The following is an 18,377-nucleotide window of genomic DNA, read 5'->3' on the forward strand; positions in this document are numbered from 1 at the left end:
GATTCCTTAAAAAACTGGAACTAGAACTGCCATATGACCCAGCAATCCCACTACTGGGCATACACACCAAGGAAACCAGATCTAAAAGAGACACGTGTACCCCAGTGTTCATCACAGCACTGTTTATAATAGCCAGGACATGGAAGCAACCTAGATGACCATCAGCAGACGAATGGATAAGAAAGTTGTTGTACATATACACAATGGAATATTACTCAGCCATTAAAAAGAATACATTTGAATCAGTTCTAATGAGATGGATAAAGCTGAAGCCCATTATATAGAGTGAAGAGAGTCAGAAAGATAAACACCAATACAGTATACTAACACATATATATGGAATTTAGAAAGAAGGCAACAATAACCCCATATGCAAGATAGAAAAAGAGACACAGATGTATAGAACAGACTTTTGGACTCTATGGGAGAAGGCGAGGGTGGGATGATCTGAGAGAACAGCATGGAAACATGTATATTATCAAGTGTGAAACAGATCACCAGTCCAGGTTGGATGCATGAGACAAGTGCTCGGGGCTGGTGTACTGGGATGACCCAGAGGGATAGGATGGGGAGGGGGGTGGGAGGGGGGTTCAGGATGGGAAACACAAGTAAATCCATGGCTGATTCATGTCAATGTATGGCAAAAACCACTACAATATTAAAGTAATTAGCCTCCAACTAATAAAAATAAATCAAAGAAAAAAATAAAATGAAATCTGCATGTTACATGATGTACAGAGTTAAAAACATTTTTAATATCACATTATCTTCATCCTTATGACACATGAAGTTAAAGCAATAATTCACGTATTTTTCCTTATTAAACTCCTGATTATTATTGATTCCTATTCATTTACAGTGTTCAAATGATGATTAAACACAGTTCAGATGGAAATAATGTACTTCCATTTACAGAACAGACTTCCCAATATTTTATATTTGAAAGAGCCATTCTTAAGTAACCTGTTAAGAATTTTAAACCTAATGTTCATATTTTCAATTCAGTAAGTCTGTGGGTTAGTTTGCTGTTTGGTTTGTTGGTTGGTTTGGGGGTGGAGGTAGGGACTAAAATCAAAATACATTATTTCCAGAGCAGACAGCATATTGTAATATACAAGTCAATCTTCAAATTCTAGATTTTCTTTTTTTCAGCCATGCCTTCTTTCTGTTAACAAAAGTGGCCTCCTGTATGTTTCTATCAAGTCCCTTTATGACATTCAACATAGAGGAATGGTAACTTCCCACAAGTTCAGTTGGGGTGGGCATCATGTAGAACTCGTGGCAGCACTGTCCCACAATTTAAGAGCTCAGTTCCTCATTTCACCAGCATTTTCTCTCAATGTCTCCTCCCCCAACACAGCAGAATTTCACTCATGATTTGGATTTTTAAACCAGAAAGTTGTTTTGGTTAATCCAAAATAACCCAAAGAGTTTGCTAAAGTTATATCAATACGCAGCGTTTTTTTATAGGACTGAAAGAATTAAATAGAAGGCACAGTAGCACTGTAAAGCTTTTTCAGATCATAATCTTTTTGTGTGTGTATATATGGAACCCAAACTTTCTTTTTTGTTGTTAAAAACGTCTGATGAACAATCAGGAAATCCTTATTTGTCCTCTTTCCCTTTAGTTTTCCTGTATACCATCTCTCGAAAACTGGCCAAGATCTTGTTTTCTCTCTTTCGTCTCTCTTCTTGGTTAAAGGATGCAAGGGCTCTCTTCTCATCAGCACTATAGATCTGGTTTTCTTTTCGCAGACGCACAGCTTCCATTCGGCGATGCCTAGAGATAATTGTATTTTTGGCTTAATTTCTCAGTAATTATTCTCATAGTGTTTCCTCACTAATCCTTTCCTAATACAGAATGGTCAATTTAAAATGCTGACAAATAGAAACTTTCTCTAGATTTTCCAAGGATTATTCATTTTATCTGCTGACATGTCCTTTGATTAATTTCTAGTATGTAAATAATGATCTCTGAGGTTCTGTCAATAGAGTGAAGTTATTAATTTCAAATTCTAAGGGCATAAGTCTAGTTCTGTTGTTTCCAGTAAGACAAGCAAACAGGCAAATTATTAAACTTCCTAAGTAGTATGCAGACTTGATAGTAGGACAGATAAAATTAAGTTGTCATCTAGCTGGTGGAACTTCTTCAGAGTTCTAATTTATCCTATAACCAAAAGAACTAGGTTTAAATCTACAACTGAATTTTGGATGTTTTGTGGATGGTGGATGATAGGTGGATTTAACTTCCTTAGAATCCAGTAGCAGCTCACAGAAAAGAAAGAAGGGATTTTAGCCCAAGGGCCAAATCAGGAAAGTATAGGCTCTGAGGCAGAGGGAAACTCTTAGATGGTCTTCAAAAGGTCTGCTTATTTAGAAGAAAAACTTCACGAAAACCTGCTGCTTTTATGTGTATGTATGCAAACCTACACAATCAATTATAGAAAGCTTGAACTATGCCTAGAAAAACAGAGCAAACTGAGTAAGGTGAAGAGGGGAGACTCATTTCAGGTTAGTGTGAAGGTGGGGGAGTGGCAGGTCAAGGAGTCAAGGAGATGACAATGTACTTAGGTTGCTCAGGGTACAGTGAGTAGAGGAATTGATCTGGAACAGAAAGTGCTAGATGAATGATGCTGTGGTAAACATCCATATACACATCTCCCAGTACATGGGAAAGATCCTCTTGGGTACAGGTATGGAATTGCTTGGTCATAAAACACGTGAATGCTCAACTTTCCAAGAGAACATCAGACTGTTTTCTAATGTATACCACCACTAGCAATACTTAAGAGATCATATAGACACACATCTTATCAAATGCTTGCAGTTATTAGACCTTTGAATTTCTATTGAATGGGTGTAAAACCATATGTCCATAAGTTGATTTCCATTTCCAATGATAATGAACATCTTTTTCAGTTCAGTTCAGTTCAGTTCAGTTACTCAGTTGTGTCCGACTCGTTGCGACCCCATGGACTGCAGCACGCCAGGCCTCCTGTCCATCACAAACTGCCGGAGTCTACCCAAACCCATGTCCATTGAGTCAGTGATGCCATCCAACCATGTCATCCTCTGTCGTCCCCTACTCCTCCTGCCCTCAATCTTTCCCAGCATCAGGGTTTTCTCAAATGAGACAGCTGTTCACATCAGGTGGCCAAAGTACTGGAGTTTCAGCTTCAACATCAGTCCTACCAATGAACAACCAGGACTGATCTCCTTTAGGATGGACTGGTTGGATCTCCTTGCAGTCCAAAGGACTCTCAAGAGTCTTCTCCAACACCACAGTTCAAAAGCATCAATTCTTCAGTGCCAGCTTTCTTTATAGTCCAACTCTCACATCCATACATGACCACTGGAAAAACCATAGCCTTGACTAGACGGACCTTTGTTGACAAAGTAATGTCTCTGCTTTTTAATATGCTGTCTAGGTTGGTCACAACTTTCCTTCCAAGGAGTAAGCGTCTTTTAATTTCATACCTGCAATCACCATCTGCAGTGATTCTGGAGCCCAGAAAAATAAAGTCAGCCACTGTTTCCCCATCTATTTGCCATGAAGTGATGGGACCGGATGCCATGATCTTAGTTTTCTGAATGCTGAGCTTTAAACCAACTTTTTCACTCTCCTCTTTCACTTTCATCAAGAGGCTCTTTAGTTCTTCTTCACTTTCTGCCTTAAGGGTGGTGTCATCTGCATCTCTGAGGTTACTGATATTTCTCCCAGCAATCTTGATTCCAGCTCGTGCTTCATCCAGCCCGGCATTTCTCATGATGTACTCTGCATATAAGTTAAATAAGCAGGGTGACAATATACAGCCTTGAGGTACTCCTTTCCTGATTTGGAACCAGTCTGTTGTTCCATGTCCAGTTCTAACTGTTGCTTCCTGACCTGCATACAGGTTTCTCAGGAGTCAGGTCAGGTGGACTGGTATTCCCATCTCCTTCAGAATTTTCCACAGTTTATTGTGATCCACACAGTCAAAGGCTTTGGCATAGTCAATAAAGCAGAAATAGATGTTTTTCTGGAACTCTCTTGCTTTTTCGATGATCCAGAGGACGTTGGCAATTTGATCTCTGGTTCCTCTGCCTTTTCTAAATCCAGCTTGAACATCTGGAAGTTTACGGTTCACGAATTGCTGAAGCCTGGCTTGGAGAATTTTGAGCATTACTTTACTAGCGTGTGAGATGAGTGCAGTTGTGTGGAAGTTTGAACATTCTTTGGCATTGCCTTTCTTAGGGATTGGAACGAAAACTGACCTTTTCCATCCTGTGACCACTGCTGAGTTTTCCAAATTTGCTGCCATATTGAGTGCAGCACTTTCACAGCATCATCTTTTAGGATTTGAAATAGCTCAACTGGAATTCCATCACCTCCACTAGCTCTGTTCGTAGTGATGCTCCTAAGGCCTACTTGACTTCACGTTCCAGGATGTCTGGCTCTAGCTGAGTGTGAGTGATCAGACCATCGTGATAATCTGGGTTGTGAAGATCTTTTTCGTACAGTTCTGTGTATTCTTGCACCGCTTCTTAATATCTTCTGCTTCTGTTAGGTCCATACCATTTCTGTCCTTTATTGAACCCATCTTTGCATGAGATGTTCCCTTGGTATCTCTAATTTTCTTGAAGAGATCCCTAGTCTTTCCCATTCTATTGTTTTCCTCTATTTCTTTGCACTGATCGCTGAGGAAGGCTTTCTTATCTCTCTTTGCTATTCTTTGGAACTCTGCATTCAAATGGGTATATCTTTCCTTTTCTCCTTTGCTTCTCACTTCTCTTCTTTTCACAGCTATCTGTAAGGCCTCCTCAGACAGCCATTTTGCTTTTTTGCATTTCTTTTCCATGGGGATGGTCTTGATCTCTGTCTCCTGTACAATGTCACAAACCTCCGTCCATAGTTCATCAGGCTCTTTGTGTATCAGATCTAGTCCCTTAAATCTATTTCTCACTTCCACTGTATAGTCATAAGGGATTTGATTTAGGTCATACCTGAATGATCTAGTGGTTTTCCCCCCTTTCTTCAATTTAAGTCTGAAGCTGGCAATAAGGAGTTCATGATCCGACCAAGATCATGAACATCTTTTTATGTGTAGCCCTATATTTTTTTCTTCTGACAAATGCCTGTGTCATTTTTCTCACTTTCCTTTTGTTTACAGAAATTCTTTAAATACTCTCAGTACTAACTCTTTATCAGTTTTGTGTATTACAAGATCTTATCCCAGCTTGGAACTTGTCTTTTCACTTATTTTAAGATGTTCCAATGAACAAAAGTTCTTGCTTTTACCTCAGGTAAAGTTATTAATATATTATCGTGCGGTTGGTGCATTTTTTGGTCTTCTTTAAGAAATACTTCCCCACCCCAAGATCTAATAGATAACTGTTCATATTCTATACTAAGCGTAATGAAGTTGTTTTTGACATTTAAGTCCATAACCTAGCTGCAACGACTTTTAAATATAGTGATAAAGGGTTCTAGACTTCCCTGGTAGCTCAGGCTGTAAACATAGTGATAAAGGGTTCTACTTACATTTTTCTCCATACAGGTGACCATTTTCTTCCTGCTCCATTTACTGCCTAGTTCCTTCTTTCCCCACTGATTGGAGAAAGCAGCTCTTTCATGTAATGAAGTTCCATACATGCAAAGCTCTACCAGGCTCTGTATTTTATTCCACTGAACAGTTCATTTGTTTCCCCACTCTTTCTGAAGTGAAGTGCTGCAAGCTTCATAATAAGCCCTCATATCAGTAGGAAAAATCACCTTCCTGCTCTTCTTCAGAAATGAGATGGCTGCTCTTGGCCCTTTAGTCTAACATTTTAATTTTGCAAGAACTGATAACTCTACAGTATTGCCTTCCTATTCATGAACATGGTATTTCTCCATTTATTTAGGTCTTACTAAATGTCTCGGTGTTTTATAGTTTTGCCTGTAAAGATCTTAGACTTCTTTTGTTAAGATTTACTCCTAAGTCCTTCATATTCTCTGATGATACTGTTATAAATGTTTTCCTTTCATTTAATTATATTTTCTAGTTGTTTGTTGCTGGCACACAGAAATGCAATTGATTTTTGTATATTAACTTTATATCTAACCATTTGTTAAACATTCCTGTTATTTATAATTCATCTGAGGATTCCTTAGGATTTTCTTTTTTTTAAGTTAATTATTTTATTTTTGGCTGTGCTGGGTCTTCATTGCTGCACATGGGCTTTCTCTGGTGCCTAGCCTTCTCATTGTGGTGGCCTCTCTCATTGTGAAGCACAGGCTCTAGGCTCTCGGGCTTCAGTAGTTGCAGTTCCCGGGTTCTAGAGCTCAGGCTCTGTATTTGTGGTGCATAGGCTTAGTTGCCCCAAGTCATGTGGAATCTTCCCAGATCAGGGATTAAACCCATGTTCCCTGCATTGCAGGGTGGATTCTTAAACCCCTGGACCACCAGGGAAGTCCAAGATTTTCTATCATTCACAAAAAGTGACAGCGTTACATCCTTTGTTCCAATTCTTGTGCCTCTCATTTCTTTTTCTTGTCTTATTGGTTCTTAGATATAATGTTTTCAAATGTCAGTCCTCAGAATTCCAAGATTCTAAAGATGCTTCAGGGGTCGTGCAAATATATGCCCACTTTTAAAAGTTTATGAAGTTTTAAAATTCAGCTTGATCTTGGTATTGAAACACTATTAGTTCACTCTCCTTGTTCTTCCTGGTATCTTGCTTTTTCTTCCCCATTTTATATTCCTTTTCTCACGCTGAAACTGACCTCTGTCATATCCTTTTTCATTCTTCATTCTCAGTGTCCAGAGGACTAGAGAGTTCACGTTCTCCACAGAGAACTAGAGGCACACTCAGAAACTTTTACTGTCTTATGAAAATGCTTTCTTAACTACCAGAATGCCACACTGTTCATGGGGCACTGATAAGTAACTGAATTTAACTATCTCCTCCAGAAGATAAACTATCTGTATCAAACTATGAACTAGAAAAGGACACTGGAAAGCCTAATTCTTTGAAGCTGGAGATACAACTGAGTTGCATACCTATTTGGAATTTTAGACAACTATATTTATACCAATAAACCCAATAACAAACCAACATTTATACTCTACCTTTCGTTAGAAATGGGCACTTAATGAAAATCTATCACCAAAATATAATTTTGGTAGTTATAAAGGAAACTGACCTCATTGCCAAGAACATACCTGCTGCCACTCATTACATAGCCTGAACATTCAAATGATGCAATTTCTTCACTTGTCAAGCCAATTTCACCTCTTCGTGGGATACGTTTTCCAGCTTTTACATATTCAGCCATAGCTGCACCTTCACCGGGTAACAGAGCATGGCCATAGCTACAAAGTAATATAGAATTAAGAAAAGGTTCATTATAAAAGAAAGCACAAAAAACATTTCTCTCAGAAAACAGTAGGAATAACAGTTGCTGGGTAGCATGCTGGGAAGCCTTATGTAAATTATCTTAATTTAATTAGGGAACACTGCACTGTGACCTATATTACTAACCCAGAAATGCAGAGATACTTTGGAAGAATAAAAGGACTGATGTTAGTGAGCATGTATTCATGGTTTACAATTATGGATCAATTTTCCCTACAGCTGTTGTCTTTATTGCTTCTGCCTCCAGTGAATTCCTTTTCCCTTTAAATACAAAGTAGAGAAATAATATATCTTAAATTAACATATTTTTTAGACTTATAGCCAATAATAATGCTATACAGTAACAGTTCTCTATTAACTTTCATTCAAGGGGACTTTGAAAACTACCATCCTGGAACTTCCCTGGTGGTCCAATAGCTAAGACTCCACATTCCCAGTGCAGGGGGCCTGGGTTCGATCCCTGGTCAGGGAACTAAACCCCAAATGCTACAACTAAGACCTAATACACTTGAAGAAAAAATTTTAAAAACAAAAAACAAAAACTACCACCCCTTCATTCAATTCACTAAATTCTTCAGGAGTAGCTATTAAACTCAAAGCTTGTAATATACAGTAAAAATACTCTCTGTTCTTGTGGAATTTATGTATTAATAAGGATATAACACTAATACAATGTAGAATATATATTACAATGCACAAAATAAAATGCTGTGAGTACTAAAGAATTAAAGAGGGGTAGGAATCACACCTACCTGTGGAAGGAAGGTATTGGGAATCAGCACATGCCCCTCCTTTGAGGGGCTTTGAGAAATGTTAAGGATTTTAACAGGAAGGAATTGGGGTTAGTGAAGAAACCAGGACTGGGAAAAGAAGGGAAGGCATGTTGGAGGAAGAAGTAAGGTAAAAGTGCATAGAAACTTTGGGTCTAAATAAGGGAGTAGTGAAAGATATACTTGGAAGAGTAAGTTAGGACCATACTTTTGGGAAGGCACTTTAGAGATTATAAACATGCTCTTACTTACTTCAGAGGTTTATCATCTTGAGAGGCAAGTGTTTTGGGAGCCTCTGGGCCAATCAAATCTGAGGGTTCTTCAGGTTCTGCAGGAAAGATATTCAGAAACATATTCACATTTCAACTAATCAGTTAATTCAGTGTTTTATTTGTTCTGAAATCAAAGTCTATCAGAAGAACCTACTTGATCGATCCTTCCAGGGATTCTCCAGAAACTCTTCTTGGGACTCTTTAGAACTTGAGTCACTGGAATCTTTTCTGCTCTTCTTAGACTTCTTTTTCTTATATTTCTTCCTGCATTGATTATAATTTGATATAAATTGATTTAATGTTCCCAGGCTAAAGGGCATCTTACTTTTTCAAGGCAATGAAAGACTGATTGAAATGATTTGGATGCTCAGCTTATTCAAATGTGTTAGAGAAGAATTTGTATTAAAAATTTTAACTTATTTAACCAAATCATGTTTCACTATAAGCTGGCTCAGACGGTAAAGAATCTGCCTGCAATGCAGGAGACCTAGGTTCAATTCCAGGGTTGGGATGATCCCCTGGAGAAGGGAATGGCAACCCAATCCAGTACTCTTGCCCGGAGAATTCCATGGACAGAGGAGCCTGGCGGGCTACAGTCCATGGGGTCGCAAAGAGTCAGATAAGACTGAGCAACAAACACTTTCACTTTCAAGGGAACAATAAAATATAGTTCTCATGTTGTAGAAAGATAGCAGAAATAAAGCAGTTTAAGAAAACAGCGCTTATCAATTTGAACATCAGTAATTTTCAGTATAATGGATTAAAATACATCAAATATGTCTGAATCCTTGGGCTCATGATGATAAAAACATCAAAAAACCTCAACTCATTATTTTGAAAACTCATAAAACAAGTAAGCAATTATTCCACCCTTCCTATACCAACTATACTCCAGGGTAACCAAACAGTTAATGATGGTAGGCTTCTCATATAGAATTATTTTACCTAATAAATGAAGAATCATTTTGCAATCCCTAATGAAGGGACCTAAACAAAGACTATTGATGCAGGTTAATATGTCAAAATGAAATGACCAGACATTATCTGCCTCCTGCTGGAAGTACACAGTACTACTTATGAAGTACTACCAAAAACTCAAATCTGAACCTTATCAAGTGTCTAGACCTAACTATCAATCTACAGGAAATATAAGACCGAAAGCATGTTAAAAGGACACCGTAAGAATACAACCAGCAAAATCCACACTGCAGGAAACTCTCCAGGGCAAATGATATTGTTTCCTCTAGAACTAAACTGCAGGAACAAAAAGGGAAGGGAAAGCTATCTATTTAAAGAGATGAAAAAGACCTATCAACCAATCACAATTCATGTACATTGTTTAGATTCTAATTTGAGGAAACTATTCAAAAAACTGCTGAGATCTGAATGAAGAATTATTATTAAATATTTTATGTGGATTAATAGTATTGTGCTTTTTTTTTTTTTAAAGAATGCCTATCTTTTAGAGAAACTTGCAGCTTTATGGATGAAATGATATCTGGGACCGGTTTCAAAATAACAGTGGGGGTGGACAGCAGAGACTGTCAATAAGCTGATAATTGTTCAAGCTGAGTGATGGTTACATAGAAGTTCATTATACCATTTTATATAATTGTATATATTTTTGAAATTTTCCATAATAAAAATTAAAGAAAAAAACCAACGATCTGCGTTTCTTCTTCTTTTCCTTTTTCTTGGCTTTCTTTGCTCTCCTTTTTGTATCTTCATCTGCAAATTAAAGCATATTACAATTTTAAAAAATTTTAACTCTAAAACCTTAATACTTGTGAGTAGATAAATACCTTATAACTCTTCTATTTGTTGTTACAGAGAATTTAATTCATTCAAACATCTACTGTTAGGAAATGTACAAGGAATGAGGGACACAGAAATTAAAGTTGCACTAAGCATTTGGTTCTATAGGGTATTATTACTAACTTGATTGCATGAGATAATAGTATTGTGATTAGATAGGAAAATGTCCTTATTGTTTAAAGATGGACACAAAGATATTTAGGGTGGCAGTGTGATATTTGTAATTTACCTCGAATATATCAACAACAACAACAAAAATCCATATTTGAAGCAAACATGTCAAGATGCTAACAGATGGTACACCTGAGTGACAAGCAATGTATATGGCATTAATGACACTACTCCCTTCACTTTTCTGGATGTTTGAGTATCTTCATGATGTGTGTGTTTGGGGGGATGCTTTCCAGGAGCTCAGTCTAGTGGAACACAGAGGGAAGGGGGTCAGTAGAATCTGAGTGACAGGGAAGTAGGGGGCAGTGTTCTGGGCGCACAGAGGAGTATCACCATCAGGCTGGTTTAGAGAGGGTGGGTGAGGAACGGTTGACTGTGAAAAAGTGACTCTTAAGCTAGTTCTTTCTAAGTCAGTTTTATTACAAAAGTAATGCACGTTCATCCATGCAGTGAGTAGGCCAAGCCGCATGCAAGGAGAGACTGGCACTGTAGGCAGCTGGATTCTGTACCACATGGCAGAGTCAGGAGAAAGAATGTGCAATATGAGGAGATGAAAGTCACTCTCAGGACACACAGGACGCTGCAGGAGAGTGACAGGGTACCTGTGATGAGAAATCCACAGAAATGTGACCTCAGAGGAGGCACCCTCTGTCAATCACCAGCCATGGGAGGGCACCAAAAGACGGCTTTGTTGTGATGCAACCCCACAGGAAGTGTCTTCTAGAAATCAACTGCTGGCCTGAAGGGTCCCCTATGTTGTGCCTCTTTGAAAATCACACAAAGCTGACTGCTGAGTGTGAGAATCTCACAAAAGAGATGCTCCACTGGGCTGATGCAGCCCCCTGTGGCCTGGTTTGGCACCACACATCTCACAGACTGACCCCAACCTGGTTCGGTGCCACAGGCCTTGTGCAGCTACACACAGCCACTCTGGAGTCACACCACTTAGCTCTGAATCCCAACTGTGTGACCTTGGGTGCGAGCAGTACTTATAACCTGCTCGGGTCCTCTGTCTCCCCAACTCTAAGATGTGTCCAACAGTGATTGTGTGGATTAAACAGCAATAATGCCTATCAGGCACCTAGCAGGGTGCCCCACACAAAGTCAGTGCATGTTCAAAACTCCTGGTTATTATTTTAAAGAACCTTTTTCTAGCATAAGCTTTGGACTTCCTTGGTGGTCCAGTGGTTAAGAATCCGCCTCCCAATGCAGGGGAAAAGGGTTCAATCCCTGGTCCAGGAAAATCCCACGTGCCAGGGAACAACTAAGTCCATGCGCCACAACCACTGAGCCTGCATGCTCTAGAGCCTGAGCTCCACAACAAGAGAAGCCACTGCAATGAGAAGCCTGTGTACCGCAACGAACAATAGCCTCCACCTGCCACAACCAGAGAAAGCCCCCACGTAGGAACGAAGATCCAGCACAGCCAAAAATAAATAAAAGTAAAATAAACTTTAAGAAGTAAAACTAGTTTTGAAGTAAGGCGGGCAGAATGATATTGGCTTTCTTACCACTGGAGTCTGTGTCAGAATCAGAGTCGCTGTCACTATCATCAGAATACTTCTTGTGTTTTCTTTTAGATGATTTTTTCTTCCTCCTTTTCTTGGATCTTTCTTTTGAATGACTAGACTTCTTCTTCTTCTTCTTTTCTTCTACATAAAATACAAATAAAAATTACTTCTAAATTTTAAAATTTTTTGAAAAAAACTTATTTTGTATTGGGGTATAGCCAATTGACAATGCTGTGATAGTTTCAAGTGAACAGCAAAGGGACTCAGCCATACATATACAAGTATCAGAAGTATTTCTGAGTATCAATTTTATTGTATTTGAAATACTGAAAAGGAAATGATGACAGGCAATTTGAGTAAAAGTAAAGTCTAATGTTCAACTACTTATAAATGTATTTTTTTAAATTTCTCAATAAAAAAGCTCTCAATTAAAAAAATACCTTCTGAAGTAGAAGCTGAACTGGTGCTTTTCTTTGGCTCTTCATCCTCTACTGGTGTATGTTCATCAGAGCTGAATTTAAAGAAAATGGTAGTAAGAATCAGAAGAGTGTTAAAGGCAACCTACTGAATGTTGTTGTTCAGTCGCTCAGTTGTGTCTGACTCTTTGGCAACCCTGGGGACTGCAGCATGGACTGAATGAGAGAAACCATTTGCAAATCATATCCGAGAAGGGATTAATATTAAAAAAAAAACCACCCCAAAACCAAAAAATGATGTAATTTCACAAATAGGCAGAGGATCTGAATAGACATTTTTTCAAAGAAGACACACAGATGGCCAATAGGTAATGAAGAGATGTTCAACATCATTAATCATTGGGGAAATGCAAATGAAAACCACAATGAGATATCACTTCACACCTGTTTGGATGAATGTTATAAAAAAGACAAAAGATAACAACTGTTGGTGAGAATATGGAAAAGAGGGAACACTTACACTCAGTGAGAATATAAAATGGTACAGCTATTATAGAATCCAGAATGGAGGTTCTACAAGAAATTAAAAATTGAACTTCCATTATCACCTAACAATCTCATTTCTGGATATATATCTGACAGAACTGAAATCAATATCTCAAAGAGATATCTGGACTCTCATGCTCACTGCAGCATTATTTACAATAGCCAAAATGTTAAAACAACCAAATATCCATGAATGTATGAATGGATAAAGGAACTATGAGAAACACACACGCATACCCCACAACAGAATATTATTTATCTTTAAAAAAGAATGAAGCTTGCCATTTTCAACATGGACAGCCTGTGAGGGCATTTGCTAAATGAAATGTCAAACAGAGAATGATAACACATGATCTCACTTATATGTGAAATCTAAAAAACAAAAAACCACACCACAGATACAGAGAACAGACTGATGGTTGCCAGAGCACAGAAGGTGGGGGCAGAGCATGGGTAAAACACATGATGGGGATCAAGAAGTACAAACTTCCAGTTATAAAATAAGTCATGGGGATGTGATGTACAGCATGGCAATTGCAGTTAATAATGCTGTATTGCATATCCGACAGGTGATAAGAAAGTAAATCTTAGAGGTTCTCATCACAAGAAAAAACTTTTTATAACTATATATGGTGACGGATGCTAACTAGACTTACTATGGTGATCATTTTGCAATATATACAAATATTGAATCATCATGTTATAACATGCCTGAAACTAATATTGTATGTCAAATATATCTCAAAAAATAATAGGGGGTGGGGAAAAAAATAACAGTTTTTTAAGAAGAAAAAAGAACTTTCAGATAATAATGCTTTATCACCCTGTCGCAAATTACAGGTTTACCGGTCAAGCATCTTGTCTCAAGAAAACACAGAAATAGGGCAGAGGGTAGATGCAGCTTCTGAATGGCACCAAAGAGAGAAAAGCCACAGTCTATAGGGTTGCAAAGAGCTGGACATGACTGAACAATGACAACACAGAGGAAAAAAAAATAAGGAAAAGAAAAAAGCATTAGGCCTTTAATAATACTGACTCAGTATATTCATTTTTAAAAACTTTGTAATGCTAATGTCTGACATTTAATCAGTTACTGGATTGAGAAAAAATAATTCAAAATAATATTAATGTATTTGTTTCAACACTGAACCCTTCTATGAATAGGAAATTAGCATCCCATGAATTATAATTTAAAGAGAACAATTAGCATGCTAAAATCCACTAGGAGCATGTTTTAATCCTAAGGTATGTTTAATGTTTTTAAAACTCAAGGCACAGAATAGCATAAATCACAAGAAAGAGGGAAAAAAAGAACTGTAGTTCAAGTTCTTCACTTAACAAAAATTTTGACCATAGACTCTGGATTTAAACAAATGTTGCATTTAAACTATATATGTATATATATTTAAAATTTATTTTTATTAATTGAAGGATAATTGCTTTACAATATTGTGTTGGTTTCTGCCATATAAAAGATGTATTTTTTAATCACTTACTCTGGTTCTGGATTCTTTGGAGAAAGTCCCCACACTTCAGGAGCTCCCAATTCTCCAATCCTCTCTCTCTCACTTAGTCTCCTAGAAGAGATAGGCAGGTAAACTGTTTCCTAAATGTATAAGATTCAAAGGGGTCCAGTTAAGTCCTGTTTTCCCTCTACATTTTAAACTTTAAACTAATAAAACTTGGTTTAAACTCAGGAACTTCCCTGCCAGTCCAGTGTTTAAGACACTGTGCTACCACCGCAGGTGATACAGGTTTGATCCCTGGTTCAGGTACTAAGATCCCGCATGCCACAAGAGGTGGCCAAAAATTTTTTTTTAAAAAGTAAGCTCAACATTAGTATCTAACTCAACATTAGGATCTAATGTTCTGAAGTATCTGATGTTCTATCAAATAGTACAAACTACGGACAGCCCGATAGGCCTGGCCAGAGATTCAGCCTGGGAGGCTGTCCAGTGTGTCATTCCAGTACATGCATCACACAGCTCCCAACTGCTCATTTCATCTTCTGCAATATGTGACAAAAATGGTCTTACATTTGGAAATAACTTCATTTGTTTATGTATCCTTATGAAAGTAAAGAGAATTCTCTACTTTGGCCAAGGTCAAACCTTCGTTTTCAAAAAGTCAGGAATTAATGAAGAAAATAAAAATGAAGCATTAGAAGTAGAAAATAAAGGGAGCTCTGAAAGTAAAAGAAAAATTTTATTTGACAAAACTTTACTCAGTGAGATATAGCGTTTGTTTTCTGTTTTTCCCCTAATTCTTTTTTCAAAAAGGAGTAAATTCTCTATCTACCCTTGGAAGACAAAATTATTTTATGTTTGTGATTTCTTAATTTTTGATATTCCTTATAAACACACAAACAATACACAACAAAAACTAAGGTTTACTTCTTCAAACTTCAGCTGCTGTGACTCCACTTGTTTAAAAAAAGAACCTTATTAGAGAAATAAAATCCTTTTGATTTTTTAAAACAAATTATTTTTTTTTTCCTTATTCAGGGGAAAAGGTATAATCGTGCAGAGTCAGACTCAGGTTTCCTACTTGAAGTAACATAAAGTCTAACAGAGGACACACTTATAGCTAAACTTTGAATACATATATACCAGATGAAGAATGCTTGACAGGCTAAAAAGACCAAGCAGTAAAGTTCTTATCCCTCCTGCCATCCGACTTCATGGATACTTTAAAATTATTTATCTTCTAAATGTACAAATGCAAATTTCATCCAAGGAATTCTGACATCTTTTGGTGAGGAATGTCTAGTATGGAAACTGGATGCTTTTTGATGGACACAGCCTGGGGGTAACTTTCTGGAAATTTTAATTTGGAGAAGTCGGTCTCCAACCTAACTCAGGACTGTTTTTACTGTTTCTGTTCCCATGCACAAAACACTAACAGCTAACACTTAAGGGCAATTTATTGTGTTTCAGGCACTAAATCATTACATCTCTAAAAAGCTTTTGTGCTAATCTTTCCCTTTTACACGGGGAAGAAATGGAACTCAGAGAGGTTAAGTAACTTGCCCAAAGTCACACAAGTATTAAGTAACAAAGGAGGGCTTCAGACTCAGGCAGTCTGATTCTGGAGCCTGTCCTTTTAATCACTAGGCTTTAGTGCCTCCCACTTTTGGAAGGAAAAAACTCAAGCTATCTCCCTACTGTTGAAACCTTAACCTGCCCCTCAATGCCTGTTAACACTTTTTAATTTCTTGTATTTTTAAACACATACAGTATGATCAGTACAGTGCCTGACACACAATTTAACACTCAATAAGCATTAGATATTAAAACTTACAAAGCACATAATTGCTATAAATGAAGTATAACCTTTAAAAACAGTGAATCAATAAAAAAAAGTGAATCACTATATTATTGTACACAGGTAACTTAAAAACACTGTATATCTACTATACTTCGATTATTTTAAGTAATAAAAATTAAAGCTTACAAAACAGTAATTATAATTCTTCTCCTTTTTCCTTATTCATTTTCCTCTCCAATACTGTCATTAAAGGAGATCTGATCTCAATCTGACCTCATTTTTCATGGTCAAGATTGAGACCGCTTAAGATCTTTCTCAATGTAGTCCAACCTTACAGTTTAGCAGATCATTTTTTCCTACATTTAGTCAAACATCTTGTTTCAGAGGTTCTCCTCCCCTCCAATTTAAACCTTAAATCTCAACCCTTCCCAAGTCGCTGCAAAACAACTCCACTCACTTATCCTATTGTCTCAAACCTGTTTGATCATTTAACAAGCAATGGTTGCGCACCTACAAAGTGCTCCGCACTGTAAATTTTGTGATCAATAAACTGGGCTCTTCCAAGGGCTCAGTCTACTGGGGAATGAAAACGTGATCACTAATGACAACGACACAACCAAGTAAATGCTGTAATTCCGGCAGGTCCGAGGCTCTTGACCATGCCCGCAACAAGCCAGGAGGCTGGAAGGGGTAGCGGGAGGGAGACCAGGGCATTTTAGATGAAGGGGCCAGAGGATGAGCGAAAAACCTAACGATGGAAAAGGATGAATAAGGCGTTATCGTGGGTGGACTGAAGGAAGGGATGAAAACGCGCGCAAGTCACGGAGAGCGAGCGAAATGCGAATAGTCGGGTGCGGAATGAACGATAAATCGGACTCTAAAGGCTGGTGGTCTTGCGAAAGAAAGTGCGTTCGTCTCACTCACTTCTGCCGCAAGCTCTCCTCCCTCTCCTTGTCCAGGAGGCTAGGCCACGGCTTGTCGCTCCCGTAGGGGCGTGAGTAGCCGCCATAATAGGCGGACGAGGAGGCAGAAGCGAAAGGGGCGCCGCGAGGTGCGGAGGGCCGCTCTCGAGAGCGTGACCGCGAGCGCGAACGGTAGGACTGGTTTCGGGAGCCTTGGCTGGAGCCACTCAGCTGATGGCTGAGGCCATTCCGGTCTCCGGACCGAGAGCAAGAGCGCGAGCGAGAGCGGCGGCCGCGCGGGGAGCGAGAGGATTTGCTAGGCTTAGGGCTCTTCGAAGAACTGCGACGCTTCCCCCCGGAGCTCGAGGCCTCCCACTCCGGGCTGCGGGAGCCAGACACCGGAGCCATCGCTATTGCTGGGTCCCTGAATCCGTGGGTGAAGGGGGCGCTCGCGCGAGCCTGGGAAAATTCTCCGTTGCCTTGGCTCCCAGGACCCGCAGCCGTACCACCGCCAGAACCCGAGGAAACCTTGGAAACAGTTCCGGGTACGTCGGCAAATTCCTTCCCCAGACCTAGGCGGTCCTACTGACTCAGGGACGGGATGTGTGTAGCCGTGTAAAGAAGCCGGTGGGGCAACAAGGTTCCCTCATCCTTCGGGTTCCGAATGAGGCTGCTCAATTCTAAGCTCTACATGAGACTGTTCCTTTTTCATCTTTGAGTTGAAAGACCTAAAGGGGAAGACGACAGGCCACAGGACACGTGTCACTGAACAGCTGTATGAACAATGAGCTGTGTAACTAAGTAAGTAAATAAGCAATTGTATGTATGCATGTAAGTATGAGTTCCTAGATGGCGCTAGTGGTAAAGAATCCACCTGCCAGTGCAGGAGCCGTAAGAGAGGTGGGGTCCATTCCTGGGTCGGGAAGATCCCCTGGAGGAGGGCATGGCAACCCACACCAGTATTCTTGCCTGGAGAATGCCACGGACAGAGGAACCTGGCGTGCTACAGCCCATAGTGTCACAAAGAGTCGGAAACGACTGAAGTGACTTAGGAGGCACAAACACACACACCGTTTTTTTGTTTCCAATTCGAAGCAAATTAAAGGGGATTTATCTAAATTGACAAAACGTGGTCCACTGGAAAAGGGAATGGCAAACCACTTCAGTATTCTTGCCTTGAGAACCCCGAGGAACAGCATGATAAGGGAAAAAGATAGGAGGACACTGAAAGATGAACTCCCCAGGTCAGTAGGTGCCCAATATGCTACTAGAGATCAGTGGAGAAATAACTCCAGAAAGAATGAAAAGACAGAGCCAAAGGAAAAACAGC

The 18,377-nt window shown here is 39.0% G+C and overlaps 1 protein-coding gene across 1 annotated transcript; it reads right to left on the reverse strand.

Moving 5' to 3' along the window:
* Positions 1-733: 733 nt before the first annotated feature.
* On the reverse strand, positions 734-17,618 carry LOC122435088 (NFKB activating protein). Its single transcript, XM_043458977.1, has 9 exons — positions 17,070-17,618; positions 14,375-14,455; positions 12,357-12,427; positions 11,917-12,057; positions 10,084-10,147; positions 8,574-8,683; positions 8,400-8,475; positions 7,185-7,334; positions 734-1,780 (listed from the first exon to the last, which is right to left on the reverse strand). The coding sequence occupies exons 1-9, from the start codon at positions 17,453-17,455 to the stop codon at positions 1,606-1,608; spliced, it is 1,254 nt and encodes a 417-aa protein (XP_043314912.1). The 5' UTR covers positions 17,456-17,618; the 3' UTR covers positions 734-1,605.
* Between the last annotated feature and the right edge of the window lie 759 nt (positions 17,619-18,377).

Source organism: Cervus canadensis, chromosome X (genome assembly GCF_019320065.1).
Source record: "Cervus canadensis isolate Bull #8, Minnesota chromosome X, ASM1932006v1, whole genome shotgun sequence".
NCBI lineage: Eukaryota > Metazoa > Chordata > Mammalia > Artiodactyla > Cervidae > Cervus > Cervus canadensis.

Bases quoted from the DNA above. Each gene is read 5' to 3' on its own strand.
- LOC122435088 (XM_043458977.1), bottom strand. From the start codon at position 17,455: ATGGCTCCGGTGTCTGGCTCCCGCAGCCCGGAGTGGGAGGCCTCGAGC. The intron at 10,148-11,916 runs GTAAGAAAGCCA...TTTAATTTGCAG, and splicing joins TTCTGACACAGACTCCAGTG to ATGAAGATACAAAAAGGAGA. The intron at 7,335-8,399 runs GTAAGTAAGAGC...ATTACTTTGTAG, and splicing joins CAAGATGATAAACCTCTGAA to CTATGGCCATGCTCTGTTAC.